The 14,613-nt window shown below is 35.4% G+C and overlaps 2 protein-coding genes across 5 annotated transcripts; one reads left to right on the top strand and one right to left on the bottom strand.

The window, feature by feature from the left end:
• Positions 1-198: 198 nt before the first annotated feature.
• Positions 199-5,323, top strand: LOC125223901 (meiosis chromosome segregation family protein). Of its 3 annotated transcripts, XR_007176803.2 has the most exons (7): positions 199-928; positions 1,538-2,997; positions 3,142-3,387; positions 3,909-3,989; positions 4,223-4,669; positions 4,815-4,976; positions 5,164-5,323. XR_007176803.2 is itself a non-coding variant. In XM_048127213.2 (6 exons), the coding sequence occupies exons 2-6, from the start codon at positions 1,777-1,779 to the stop codon at positions 4,869-4,871; spliced, it is 2,052 nt and encodes a 683-aa protein (XP_047983170.1). In that variant the 5' UTR covers positions 199-928; positions 1,538-1,776; the 3' UTR covers positions 4,872-5,023. The 3 variants fall into 3 exon arrangements, 2 of the variants coding, with proteins under 2 accessions (XP_047983170.1, XP_088922329.1); XM_048127213.2 differs by lacking the exon at positions 5,164-5,323 and having other exon boundaries at positions 4,815-5,023; XM_089066203.1 differs by lacking the exon at positions 5,164-5,323 and having other exon boundaries at positions 199-2,997; positions 4,815-5,023.
• Positions 5,324-7,866: 2,543 nt separating this feature from the next.
• Positions 7,867-12,097, bottom strand: LOC125201507 (phytyl ester synthase 2, chloroplastic-like). Of its 2 annotated transcripts, none has more exons than XM_048099653.2 (14): positions 11,675-12,097; positions 11,332-11,383; positions 11,200-11,255; positions 10,932-11,090; positions 10,725-10,829; positions 10,512-10,618; positions 10,096-10,205; positions 9,776-9,884; positions 9,450-9,580; positions 8,969-9,338; positions 8,789-8,902; positions 8,612-8,697; positions 8,385-8,494; positions 7,867-8,304 (listed from the first exon to the last, which is right to left on the bottom strand). In XM_048099653.2, exons 1-14 carry the CDS (start codon positions 12,030-12,032, stop codon positions 8,096-8,098), a joined length of 2,076 nt encoding a protein of 691 aa, XP_047955610.1. In that variant the 5' UTR covers positions 12,033-12,097; the 3' UTR covers positions 7,867-8,095. The 2 variants fall into 2 exon arrangements, with proteins under 2 accessions (XP_047955610.1, XP_047955609.1); XM_048099652.2 differs by having other exon boundaries at positions 10,096-10,217; positions 11,675-12,096.
• Positions 12,098-14,613: the final 2,516 nt, after the last annotated feature.

The raw sequence follows: 14,613 nt of genomic DNA on the forward strand, positions 1-14,613 counted from the left end.
GATGTGAATCTAGTTTAGTGTACCCCAAAATGAAAAAAAGGTCATATTGAACTAGTAGTTTGGAGTGGGTGAAAAATTGCATAACCGAGACAAACAGTAGCATATGATGGCTAATAACTAATAAGCGAATGCCACGTGTCTGCATGACCTGGTAATATTATTTCAACGTGTCTAATTAGAGTCGCATGCATGATTCAGATTTGTATTTATATGATTCTTTCTGGATACCAATGTTAGTATTAAATAAAATTTTACTAATTTTTTCTTTATTTAACTGATAACTGTAGACAGAAATACCTAGTTGAGGATTAATTAATCTGTTAAATCAGAAGTCGTTCATTTCACGTAAATATATTGCGTATTCCTTCCTACATTCCTTGTTGGAGAAAAGTCGATTTATTTGATGTAGTGATAGCGGAAAAAAAGGAAGAAAAAAAAAAAAAAAAACGTCTGATTTGTTTCTTTGTATCTAAACAGAAAAAATAGTTTTGTTTCTTTGTATCTAAACAGAAAAAATAGTCTTGTTGGTTAAGGTGCATAACAGCATAAGGAATGACGGAAAGTAGAAAAGTTCATAGGAATCACTCATTTAGAAACACAATTCAAAACTGGCTAACTTCATTTGCAAAAATAAATTTATACTAATTTTTTCTCATTAGAAAAAAAATAATAGATTTAATCTAACCCCATTAAATAGGAGAAGAAAGTTGAAAAAGAAAAGAAGAGAAAGTGAAAATTAGTAAGTAATCTGTTTTCACTTTTCAGCAATGTGCAGTACATAAACCCAACCTCCATTTCTATTCTCCACCTCTTTTTTATATCTAAGGAGAAATTCATTTTCGTACGCCATTTTCATTTTTCTTTATGATTGAACAATGTTTGATCGGCGATCAGAAGCTTTCATCGGCGCCAATACATCTCCATATCGGTGAGTCGCAGCCCTTGAATCTCCGCTCTCTCTGGATGACTGATGAAGTTTGAAATGTTTTGTTCGCTGCTCATATTTTTCATTATTTTGATTTTTTATTTCTTCACCTGCGAATGGAATGGAATGTGTGCCGTACAAGTAACTGATGTGTTGTTCGTTGAGTTACCTTCATTGCTTGTTGACTGATCATTATCGGAACGTGGATTTTGGATAACTTAATCTCGGCACTGGATTTTGTATTGATTCTGTTTATCAGAGCGCTCATATATACTGTATTTTTCTGAAATTGTTGTATTGCTATTTCATTAATGTTTTGGTTTTTTTTCATAGAGTTGGATTGAAGAGCTTTTTCCTTTATTATTTTTCCGTCTGATATTTCTTATTGTTATTCCATTTGTCTGATGTATCTTAGAGTTGATCGCGAGTTGCTCCTATTTCAGATTTATTTTACTTCTTATTGATTTGTCATTTGTGCTATTTTAGCCTCTCGACGCGGAATAAGTAGTATAATCTGCTCTGTTTGCTTCAATTTATTGCTACAATCCGGTTTCTTTGTTGTTGATACGAGTTTGTATGTGGTGTTCACAGAAATATTTTTGCTTGTTTTAGGTACTACCTATGATTTGATTGCAAGCTCGGAGTTGCATCTTCAAACAATAACATCTTCTTCCAGGATTATTGCCTTTGGGCTGGGCTGGTTATTGAAATGAGGCTTGCATTAAGATTGGAAGTTTGATGCATTCTAGTTGGAGTTTTGTTACATTCTTTGTTGAATTGGTTATACCTATGGGTAAGCTAGAAGAAGTTGCTAAGTTCATCAGGAAAGTTGTTTAATCTGTTGAGGAGAGATGGGGTTACCTCAAGTCTCATCTTGTGAGACATCTGAAAGTGAACCTAGTCCTTTAGGCACAGTTGTTTATACCATACCACAACTTGGTGGTGTCAATGTGAGTGGGTTGTGTGTGGGACCTGCAAACCAAACATTTCAGGATTCTAGGTATTATTCTTTGCCAGATTATCGGCGGAACACCTTGAAGTCTCCTGATGGATTTGAGAAAAGGTTTTTCGATGCAGCACCTGATAGTGTTCTCGAAAAGGTACCATTTGAGGACTCATTAATTACTGAAACCAGGAGGAATGTTCAACATCCAGTTTCAAGGGTTGTTGGTTTCAATTGTAATGAGAAGGATGTATCGGTTGATGGACTAGAAGGTGCGCGTGGCTATTGTCAATCTGCTTCTTCCAAATTGAGTCTGAAAGAAACCGAGCCCAGTGGACTTGTCAAGAAACGGATGCTTTCTCCACTGAATAAAATGCTTCTCTATCAACAATTTGATGGTGATTCTTTAAATATTGGCAGCAGGGATGTTCAGATTAATTGCCATTCTAATAGAGATACATATGGCATTTCTTTAGCACAAGATAGTAAAAAAGCGAATGTGGGCAGCAGAAGTCATTCAAATATGCCAATCCGGCCCACAACTAGTTGTTCTGAACTACATGATAGGCTGTATAAATACAGCAAAACCACTTCAATACTATTCACAGATGGCCCTGTGTTGGAGGACAAGGAACTAGATCCATTTCCATATATACCTTCATCCAGAACTGATTCGTTATCCAAATTAGGTGAGATAGGGTCAGGGCCTAAGTCAGTACCTATTAAACCAGGGTTGTACCCTCTCTCTCTGTCACCGCTCAGGCCAAAATTTTCCGGACAATTAGAATCTGTGGTCAGGTTAAAGAGCAGTAAGAAATTGGAGATATTGGAAAAGGTTGCATGTTCACTAGATGAGAGCAGGTCGGGGGTGATATTTTCCTCTGAAGAAGAAGAATTCTGGAACAATAGAATATCATGTAAAGATAATGACATTCTTCATAGAGAAGCCCAATCTCCTTCCTCAGGAACTAGAACTGGAAAACAGTGGCCTTTCTGTCAAGAGCTTGAAAGTGGAAATTGTAAAAGATTGGGGAAAAATTCGCGTGGATTTCCTGTCCGAAGGTCCTTGGTTGGGTCCTTTGAGGAGTCTCTGCTCTCTGGTCGGCTTGCATTGGGAAGATTTAGTCAGGTCCTTTATTTTGCTTAATTTTCGATTTTGGCTTTCCGTGTTCTTATTTGATGACCCAATAATAGTTTTTGTAAATTGACAGACCTAATGTTCGGCAAAAGATTAGAGTCTAAATTGTGTCATTTTTTTTCTTTAATTGTACAGGACATAGATGGTTTCCTTGCTGTACTTGGTATAACGGGTGGAAATTTCTCCCCAAAGTCGCAGAAACTTCCATTTGCAGTGACCAGTGTGGATGGCGACAGCTATTTATTATACTATGCATCTATAGGTCTTGCTGGTAGTTCATGTTCAAACAAGTGCAGAGGTGAAAAAGGGATTCTTGATAGTTGTGAACCACATGAAGGAAAGAGTCGACTGCGTATTCCTGTGAAAGGGCGCATTCAGCTGGTATCTTCTACTTTTTATTCATTCTACTGCTACATCTATTTTGTTTATATGACTGTTCTCCCTTGTAGTATGCTTGGAAACGATAGAAGCATACCCTCATACACTTTTGCACCATACATTTTGCTTTGCATCATTTAGCTACATTTGTGTTGAGGACTCCAGTCAATCTTATCTGGATCTAAATGTTCCTACCAGTAATGATTTTTGAACTTCTTGCTGAATCATAGCTGTGAAGGAACTTATGGTTTCAATATATAGGCTATTGTTTTTCTTTTTTCAAAGCCAAGGTATAGTACTAAATATGTTCAGAAGGTAATTGTAAACTGGAATGCTGTCAAAATCTTACCATGTGCTTCTAAAATTTGTTCATTTCTTTTCCTTAGCTTACAAAAAATTTCATAGCACACATTCCATCCCATGTAGGTTCTCTCTCGTGCCATTTTATGTTTCTACAATGATCTGAGAGGCAATAATTCATCATGGTTATAGAAATTTGTATTAACATATTGAATGGTCCACAGGTCCTGAGCAATCCCGAGAAGACACCAGTACACACCTACTTATGTAATTACGACTTGACTGATATGCCAGCTGGTACTAAGGTCAGTTCTAGTACATTAACGTCTGCTTATGTTGCATGGGATGTATAGTACCTTAATCTTTCATCTCTTGGTCGCCCATTTATGAGAGGGAAGAGAATATTTGTCTCAGTGGATATGGCAGGTTATGCTATATCTACCGTAAGTTATATGGTTTCTTTTGCTTTGGAGAAGTGCTCTCTTTAATTTATGCACCCGAGTCCATAAACTAAACTACGTTCTGTTCTTTCAAACAGACATTCTTGCGTCAAAGGGTGTTTCTTGCTTCCTCAGTCTCAGATCCCATTCATGGTGGGGAAATACAAAAAATGTTGAGCAAGAAAGATGAAAAGAAACTGTCAGATGAAAATCACAATGGCATTGACAACATAAGTCAGGTTTTAGGATGTTATTCATGCCAGAATGACGAGGTTGATGCTTCCTGCAAAACTGAAGTAAAGTGTGAACCTGGCTGTTCAAGGGCGAATCCAAACGCAACTGCTGTTGGTGCTCTTCGTTATGCTCTTCACCTGCGATTTCTTTGTACTCTCCCCAAAAGAAGTTCAATATCAGTAAGGCAAGCAGATCCTTCTTTGGCTTCAGAAAGAAATAAAACAGACACGCAGGATCATAGAAGATTTTATCTGTACGATGACTTGAAGGTTGTGTTTCCTCAGCGCCATTCAGACGCTGATGAGGGAAAGGTGTGTAGTTTCTTAAGCTTATACTAGTAGATTATAAAACGTGTGTCAAATTTATGTTTGCTGTGTTTCCTTTGCGTTTAGATGTATTTTAAGCCAAGTAACCAGCAGCCAGTGTTATTGAGTTTGGTTTTATGGTCTACTGCAGTTGATCGTGGAATACCACTTCCCTGAGGATCCCAAGTACTTCGACATCAGCAGCTGAAGTATCTGTTAAAGGCTACGACTATGTTTGTAGCCTTGTAGGTATCTGTAATCTAAGCCACCGCTTTCTATGGGGCTAACATGTAAAGAATGCAAAGGGAATAAGGTACACAACTTAAAATTAATCACAAGTATACAGTATCTTTTCTGCTACGCGTGTAGTGTTGCTGTTTAGGAAATTGGGTGTCATAAATTCTTTCAACATGTCTTGTTGTGTTGCTGTGAATATGATGGGGGTGATGAACCAAGCAGAGTTTTGATTCCCATGTTATCCTTGCTGTGTGCTGCCCCAGAAACGCTACACGTTGGTCTAAAGATCAAGTATGTTGCAAGTTCGGACGTGCAGCACACAGCCGGGGGAATCCAAACTCGAAGTTACTTCTCTATTTTGGAACTATTAAGACATGTTGAAACAAACATCTCCCCTTCGATGTACAGTAAAAAAAATAACAAATGGAAAAGGTCAGTGAGTGCATTTCCATTCTTTTCCATTTAAACCAGACTAATTCTATTCCATTATCCCGAATTTTACGGAGTTAGAGGTCCACTGGGAGGAGTATATCATAGTATATGTTTTATCCATTAATTTATACTCCTACTATAGAAATATTAAATTAAGCAACACCCTTTACAATTTACACGAATTTTGCTTAAACTTGTGTAAACCATGTACTAGTGTAATTTACGCTCTTACAAAGAATTTACAATTTTGTGAAATTTGTGTAAATCATGTAATACTGCGAGATTTGTTTTTAATTAGTAAGGGAAAAAAAAGTTATTAATCATATAATCTGAGATGGACAAGTTTAACTCTGTATATATATAACTGAAGTTGACAGAGTTATCAGAATTAGTTATAGAAATTGAGTCAACAGTTTGCATTTTACAAACAGAGTCTCTAAATTATTAATTTGAAAATATACTATGTTAGCGGAGTATATTTCATGTCGAAGTTAGATCCCCCATATTTGTCATAAAATAAATGGAAGGTTTGTATATAGGACTCGATTGTCATATAGTGATCGAATTAGGGAATCTAAGTAAAAAACTAGTATCAACACACATGAATTAATTTAGCAGTGCAGATATCTAATTCCAAAAAAAAATAATCTTTTGGTGTGACATATAAGCACATTCTTTATCCTAGTGCTGTTTTATCATAAATTGTTCTTGTTTGTGCGAGTGTTATATTGTTAACTCAATACTTAACTTCGCAGTTCGCTCAGTTGGAATATACTATTATAGTCTAGGGCGAGTGTTATATTGCTAACTCAATACTTAATTGCTAACTACAACTAAATAATAGCCATTAGATATTCAAATTAGAGGCCTAAATCATCAACACTGAAATGTCAATACGATAAAAAAAAAAACGCCAATAAGACCATAGAATTAATTCCAAAAAATATCAATGGGGGTATTAATGTCATTTAACTACAAAATTAGTTATAACTAACTTTTAAAAGAAATCCTAAAACTTTAAATTCATATAATATATATCAAATTAAAGATAATTTTATAAGGATTCCAACGATATCCTACATGCATATATTCCGACGTCAAAATTTGAAAAAAATTTCAAAATTTTTTAATTTTTTTGTACAACAGAAATGTCAACATACTATGTAAAATATGTCAATATAATACATGTAGAATGTCAATATAAGCAATGAGTTAACATTTTTAAAGTATTGTGTTGATATTTTCGGAACACTATATTGACATTTTCATCCAAAACCATAATTTGGAGTTTTTTTTATCTTTTTCGATTTAATTAATAAAAATAAAAATTACACGTGGCAAATTGTAGACCGCACGTTTTCTAAAATCCTATGGCCTTAAATTAGTTGTAATTAGCAATTAAATGATGAGTTAGCAATTGATCACTCCCCTATAGTCTATAATCTATATCAATTTAAGTAAGTCTTTTAATAATTGGTTTATGCTTTTAATTGCAGAGCTGCAGTCTCTTCCCTCCTTTCTCACTTAGTAAGCTGATGGGAATGATGATGTGGGAAGAGGTAGACGAGGAGATCTCCCATTGTTGATGTTCTAAAATAGAAGAATATTTTCGAGTTTGGATCCCCATGCCCCTCTTTACCGACTTTACCATTTTGCCCTTCGTATGTTTTCAATAAAAAAAGGGATATTGACACCTAATATAATAGAACTTTCAAAAAGTTGGGTTTTTCCCACGAACTTTACCCCAAGTTTGTTATTTCCCACCAATAAAAAAATTTGAGCTATATTAATAGATTGAAGAACAATTTTGGAGGGTGTGCTTTAAGAAACACTATCCTCAAAGATTGAAAAACTTGAAGTTATCGAAGTTGTTGTCGATTACGAAAAAAAATCCGTATCATGATATTATTTGCCAGAATTTTTTCTTCGGTGAAAAATAACAAACTGCCAGTTTCAAAGTTTGTGGGGAAAAATCCAACTTTTTGAAAGTTCCATAATATTAGGTGCCAATATCCCATAAAAAAAATATGGATGAACTTACTAATATTCGAAACACAATTCAATTTGCCAATAATTTCACCCAAGCGTGTTGGTTTTTTTTTTTTTATTAAATTACCATTTTGGGTGTGTGTCTAGGTCATTTCTAGGGTTTCTTTTGGCTGATCAGATGCAAAAAATAATGATAAATTTATTACCATCGCATGGGACAATCACCTCTTTCCTCAGCAAGCTTCAGTTTTGACAATTACCTCATCCATGGATATATAAATATTTTTTTATGATCCTCAAAACAATTGCTCGTATTTAATTCAAGTAGTATTTTTTTTTTCTTTTTCTTTATTTTCTTATTTTAGTAGAACAATATCGTTTTGAGCGCATCAAAAAATATCACTTTATACACAGATGAGAAAATTTAAACTTCGTGATTGGATATTTCATTTTTAAACCTTACAAGAATGGCCAAAATTTGTGACTTTAATGAATCTCTATAAACAAAGAACAAATGCGTTGTTAAGGGACTTTTCCACAAGCCATTCAAAAAATCTTTCTCATTCTCGAACAAATGACCACCGTACTTAGGCTTTAACAAAGAACGAATCTACTTCGACTATTATTACTCAAATGTACAGGTACATGTATTCAAACTAACTAGGACGAATATGAATATCTAAATAACATTTTCGATGAATAGTTTATGTGGCAATGTAGAATGTATAACACAATCGTATTAATTTCTTTTGAACCCATTGCTGACCTTAAACATTATTGCTGTGCTTTATGGCTGAAATCGAAAGTAGGTACCTCGGAGTCGAACCCATGGGTTGCCCGATAACTCAAACGAGCAAATATGCTCCTATACGGATCACCCTCTCTCTTCTCCTTCAAATATGCAAGACACTTCTCAACCTCACTTTTCACTTCCAAATACAGTCCTTGAGCTTTCTCTCTGCCTTTCAGTTCATGCTGTCTTCCTGAACAAACACATGATCCCAACCAAACACACATTCAAAGATACATCGAAACACAAGAGCTGAGCATGCAAGAAACCGACCTTTAGTCTCTATAGGCTTCCCGAACAAGAAATAAAAACGGCCTGGTATTTTGGGCACGATGATTGGAAGGTGAACGTCTTGGTTTGAAACCTCTCCTACCGCGTTGCTCCTGTGGTGAGATGCATGTCAATATAAAAGGAAACAGACATGTGTGTCGCGTTTCATAACATAATCGGCTTGACTTTATTAAGAACAAGGGATTTAATGGATATGCATGTAAAGATACCTCAGGCTCACCACCTCCCCGGTTAGCTCTTCTATAGAATCTCTGAAATATGGAATGCGCCTCAGATCATCGTAATCCATGAGCAACTGACAAAAAAAATTATACGATTGTGTTAGAATGTCCGTGTTCTGTTGTTGAAGAACTAGGGTGGATTGAAGAGATAGTATTCAAGCCTACATGGCCAACATCATCTTCTCCAACAACGCCAAAAGGCACGATTTTTGCTCCAAATTTAGCTGCCATCCGCACAAACTCTGACTGTTCTGGCCAGAATAGCCTGTACTCCTCGCCCTGAAATGTAATGACAGCTGAGAAATTTGTTTACGATTCATCACAGGATGGCAAATTTTGTACCACCTTTCGATGAAGAGCCTCGCGCACTCCTCCAGGGTAGAGGAGCACGTGTGATTTTGAAGAAAAAAGTTTAAAGAAATTGGGTGCTGATACAGGAACTGCTCCCATGATCCTGAATGAATCAAAGGCTGATGCATCTGGCATTCTCCCTTCTTTCAACTTGGAAAACATCATTGGATGTGCAATCCCTCGCAAAAGAATGTTTCTTTCAATCCAGAAACGGGACACGAGAGGCACAATCTCAAAGCCAAGCATCATATGGTAACCAACATACAGTACTGGCCCTTCAGAAGGAATTCCTGCAAGACCTCTAATGACGTCTCCGTTTTCCATAGTTGACAGGACTACAGGATCAGTAGCAGCGTCAATCCAACTGATTTCAAAAGAAATATATTCAGAAAAAGATAAACTCGCTACGGAAAGGGAAAGTAGTCTTGAACTATTGAAAAAGAAAATGTTGGTAGATAGGTAAATTCTATTTCACCTTTGTGGTTCATAGATTCTCCTGAATTCAGAGGGGGACGGTGGCAAGTAATCTGAGACATGATCGTGGCGTTGTCCACGCCTGTAGAAGCTGGTTGCAGTTAAGATCGAGATCAAGCTGATGCCATCTTCCTGAGTGAAAATAGATACCAGAGATTAACATGTGCAATATGCAGCATGGAGTGGCAAACTCAAGGGAATAATGTAGTAGTAATAGATAAGTTTACGTTAACACGATCATGCAAAGACAGCCTAGGTATATGATTGTTGCTATGTATCCTCGTTTAACATAGCTATCTGTTATGGTAAATTGGGGCATCGACCTACCAAAAAGAGGGCATGACCACTGTCTTCAAATAGACGGACTTTAGACTTTGGCAGCACTTGACGAAGTCTCTCTGCTTCCTCTGTACTTGGAAGTAACTGATCCTGTCCACTGCAAAGTAAATATTTCATCACGGCAGAACACTTCTGAATCCAACATGAATTGGATTGAAGATGAAGAACAATAAGATAGATATTGATGATGAGGTCAGCTAGTGAGTTCACAGTAGAAAAATATGATGGATCTGTGTTGAAATTCTGAATTTGAGTAACACATAACTGACTAGATCATCATATTCAGAAAGATGGAAAGAATGGGCTACCTTGCAAGTATCAAAGTTTGAGCTTTCACTGCATGGAGTCGTGAATTAGCAAATCCAGCAGCAGATTTGAGCAAATTGAGCTTCCAGCGTAGCGTTTCTACATTGAAGAGCTTAGAAAGGACCTGTGGCCCCTAAGCATTACTTTCTTGAATATAATGTGAAATTCTACAGCTAGTCTGTGAGAAATAAGTCTAATCCACATATCATTCCACAGAAACTTTCTGCAAATATGGTTATATCACAAAAAAAAATGTGTATGAAAAAGAAAACTGTTATTAATATCTTCTTTTGTATACAATATCATAAAACTATGGAACTAAAAGTACGAAGCGAGTAGCCAAGATAGCAATCAATTTGCAAAAAAACTGAGGCAGATACAATCTTCACCTATTTATGTATGCAGTTATGAGTCTTACAGAAAGATATGAGGACATTGCTATAGTCTCCTGAGATAGCTCCTCAATCACGTGGTCCGAAGAAAGATTCTCTCTCACTGCTGCTGTCACCCTCTTTGCAGGGTTACCTAATAAGCAAAAAAATCATATGAATACTAGTACTACAAGTCATTGATCTTTCTAACATTTTATCAAAAACTTAAACAGACATGATAGAAGATGAAGAACATTAACCTAACAGCAAAGTTAGCACATAAGGCAAGCTGGAACCGAGTTGCTCAGGAATCACTTCTGACAACGGCAACAAACTTTGTGAAACAGATTTTCCATAAGATGTGGCTGTCGATAAGAGATTGAACAGAAAACAATTCAGATGCTATTCTAGTTCCCCTTTAAGACAATGATTTGTAGCAAATGTAAGAACTCCAAGGCAAGAAGTACCTGGATTAGCCAAGATTAATACAAGATCAATATCTGGATTACGAGCAGCAACAGCAAGCGCGAGGCATGCCCCAAAAGATTCCCCGACAAGATATATCGGTCTGTTTGGAGCACGAGAATGCTCTGTCTTGACAGCACTTTCAACAAACTTTACCAGGTCTGTGAGATACAAAAATTATACTAAGTAAATCACTTAATCCTTTGTTTAGTTGCCTCTACATTTCCATAGCTAGTTTGTGTTGTGATGAGAGAGAGAGAGATGAAAAACCTGTGAATGATGTTCTGTCTGTGAGGGGGATGTGCATGCACCATATATCAAAAATCCTAGCGTCACACATGATTCAATAATCAATCACATTTGCTGTATACATAAATCTATAAATAAATGATAAAAACTTACTTCCCAAGTCTTTGATGTTGCAATGAAAGCCCCATTCCTACTCCATCCACACCTGCAAAAACAGAACAATTCCTGATTGCAAGCATTTGGAGAATATAAATATATTTTTCAATTCGAGTAGTGATATAGGGCAACCACTACTTAAATGTATAACTACAAAACACGAAATTCGTGTTTGAACTAAATCGCTCTTATAGTGAACTAAATTCGTGTTCTGTAGCTATGTATATAAGATTAGTTATACTTTGATCATCTCCCTTAAATAAATATAATTTGTAACGGACTAAATAAATAAACAAATGAATGTAAAATAAAGTAAATAGAAATAGTTAGATAAGGTAACCAGGTAAGTAGAGCAAAAGAGGCGAATCCTTGAGCGGCGATCGGCATTCCAAGGGCGAAAACCAGCGCGGCGGTCCGCCATCCGATCTACTAATCAACTCTCTGCTCTGCTCGAAGTAATCTCTCAAAGTCGAGCGCCGCTCCTCCAGAGCTGCGCTACTCGGCGGCGGCGCCCGCTGCTTCTTCGCCACGGCGCCGTTGTCGGAAACGGAGGGAGCTGGCTGCTTCTCCGTCCGAACGGCGGATGCGGAAACGGAGAGCTTGGATTTGAAGATTGGGGTGATTGTCGGGGTGGCATCGCGGCGGGTGGTCAACGGACAGATACCGGCGGCGAATGCTGCAGTGCCTGCGGCGGCCATGGATTTGTTATGTTTTGAGATTAGCGAAAGTGACAATCATTTTATTTGTTGACTTGAATAATTGAGAAAGTAAGTGAAAAGTGACACACATTCATTTACTTTCTTCACTTAATTAATCTTCTTATTTCTTCTACCTTCTTCTAATCTCTGTCCTTCATGTCCATGCCTAATTGATTGTCACATTTAATTTGATGAATCTAATTCATTTTATTATTATATTAATATGTAAAAATACAACTTATCACTCATTTTTTTTCTACTCCTACATTTTTTAATTATTGGAGAACCACGGAATAATTATTTTATCCTAACTCTTTTTCTTTCATTATGTTAATTTAATTATCCAAAGGCATGACTATTCAGTAATAAGTTAAAATGTCAAAATTATTTAAAACAATTAGTTTAATTTCAAATATTTTGATTTATGACCCATGTTTACCACATCTCCTGAACTCCTACGGCGTCGCTCTTGTGCTGTGATCATCGGCGGATCCAAATTAGCAATAACGATGAGAGTCAATGATCAACAAGTTATCATCAACGATCCATTAATGAAGAAGACTTGTCTATGTCTTACCAAGATTAAAAGCTATCTTATCATTTGAAGCCCAATATGTATCCAATTCAAAGTAAACGATTTAGAGTGTACACAATAGGGGATCCGGCGACCGGCGACTCCACGGCGGTGGCGCGGCTCCATATTGCGCTGGAAGGATGCGCCGGGGCGGACAGCCCACAGCCGAGTAGTCGGCGTGGACGGGGCAGGGGTATTAGCCGCGGCGAGTTATTGCGTAATTTTTATTATTTGCAAGTTTGATCGTGTAATTTTTATTATTTGTGTTCATATTTCGAATTTTTAATCCATTTTTTATTGTCTTCCCTTTTTGAAAAAAAATTCAAATCACAAGTAAAAAAATGGAATATTACAATTGAAATGAATATATTCTATGATTTCCAAAAAGTCTTCATTCCATAACTCCACAAAAAGAAGAAGAAAAAATGACTAGTTTCTCTTACAAAATTTAAGAGGAAAATTTGAAGTCTATTTCCAAATTCTAAAATCTAAACTCCCTATAAATAAATATATTCATTATCAGTATTTAACAGAGGGATAAATCTGTGCTTGAGCAGCTCCATGAAGAATAACTTGTGAAATTTTTGCATCCATAATGGAGTTGCTTATAACTGACAATGGAGGTGCCAAAGACATTTGCAATTATGGGAGAAAGATTACATGCTTTGGAAGGCAACAAAGTAAATGATGATTATGGGAGAACATGCAATAATGATTGGAGAAGTTAAAAGGAGTAACATTTTGTATATGGTGGAGATAACTTATCAATAAAATAAAAATGTGTTTTCATTTTTTTAGTTGTATATTCTTTTGTTTTTATTATTAAGTCAATAAAATAAAATAATCTTGTTACAAATATTATTATAACTTAAATAAAAGAGTATTTCTTTCTTGGGACGTCCCAAAAGAAATATGAATCAACATAAATTAAAGATTTATGCTACAAATATCAAATGTGGTGTTTTGAATTTAATCCAAATAATTAATGGGCAAAATAACAAATAAAAGGTGCAATCAACTATGAGGAATTTTTTCAATGATATACTCCATGATTTACCTTGGATGACTGACAACGTTGAGGCTCATAATTAAGAGAAAAAATTCAGTGCTCCCGGTATATCACGGTAGACAATTGATGTGGTATGTCCTACCAATAAATTTTTGACAACCAGATATATACATGACCACATCTCCACCTTTAAACACACATGGCTGCACATATATAGATAATTTTCATGTCCCTTATATAACACATATACCTCTATATACACACATTATTACGTTGTATTTAATGCACTTAAATCTTTCACAATAAGTATATATTGTGGAGAAAAAATTACATAGGTAATAGTCATCAAATATTTACATTGTGAGAAGTATATTTTTTTTGCTAGCATTGCGTAAAGGAGTAATACAAATTTAATGGCATTCTTTTTTTCTTATTGCTAGCATTGTGCACAATAAATTATCTATATGTATGATTATGCAGTATAATTCTTGTTTTCTTTTTGCATGCCACGTTAATTTGGTAATATTTATATTCTATGCTAAAATATAAAGATAATTAATAAAATTAGAGTGACCAAAAATTATTTTTATTATATTAAATTTTTGTTAGTATACCAAAAAATATTATTATAAACAAAATAGAGTGAACGGTTGTTATAATAAATATGAATTAAGTTTAAAATAAATATAAATTAAATTATTATACTCAAAATCATCAACCATAAAGTTTAATCCTATCAACAATATTCGATAGATTGTACATAAAATATTTTCATAAATAAAATAGTTTCAAGAGTTTTGTGATGACTCTAAATCTGGATTATTGTTTATTTATTTATTTCTTTTATTTATGAAAATATTTTTTGTTGGCGTAAAAAATACTTTCCCACCATTTAAAATTGTGATGTATATATACTTGTGTAAATTTTACCCTACAATCTTATTTGATGGTTTAAATGCATTGAATATAGGGTAATTAATGAGTGTATATATGGATGT

This window comes from Salvia hispanica, chromosome 2 (genome assembly GCF_029641045.1).
Source record: "Salvia hispanica isolate PSC_SH4W2 chromosome 2, Shi_PSC_v1, whole genome shotgun sequence".
In the NCBI taxonomy this organism is placed as follows: Eukaryota; Viridiplantae; Streptophyta; class Magnoliopsida; order Lamiales; family Lamiaceae; genus Salvia; species Salvia hispanica.

Bases quoted from the DNA above. Each gene is read 5' to 3' on its own strand.
- LOC125223901 (XM_089066203.1), top strand. From the start codon at position 1,777: ATGGGGTTACCTCAAGTCTCATCTTGTGAGACATCTGAAAGTGAACCT. The intron at 2,998-3,141 runs GTCCTTTATTTT...TTAATTGTACAG, and splicing joins CATTGGGAAGATTTAGTCAG to GACATAGATGGTTTCCTTGC. The intron at 3,388-3,908 runs GTATCTTCTACT...AATGGTCCACAG, and splicing joins TGAAAGGGCGCATTCAGCTG to GTCCTGAGCAATCCCGAGAA.
- LOC125201507 (XM_048099652.2), bottom strand. From the start codon at position 12,032: ATGGCCGCCGCAGGCACTGCAGCATTCGCCGCCGGTATCTGTCCGTTG. The intron at 11,256-11,331 runs GTAAGTTTTTAT...GTGTGACGCTAG, and splicing joins CAACATCAAAGACTTGGGAA to GATTTTTGATATATGGTGCA. The intron at 8,698-8,788 runs GTAGGCTTGAAT...TTTTTTTGTCAG, and splicing joins GAGAAGATGATGTTGGCCAT to TTGCTCATGGATTACGATGA.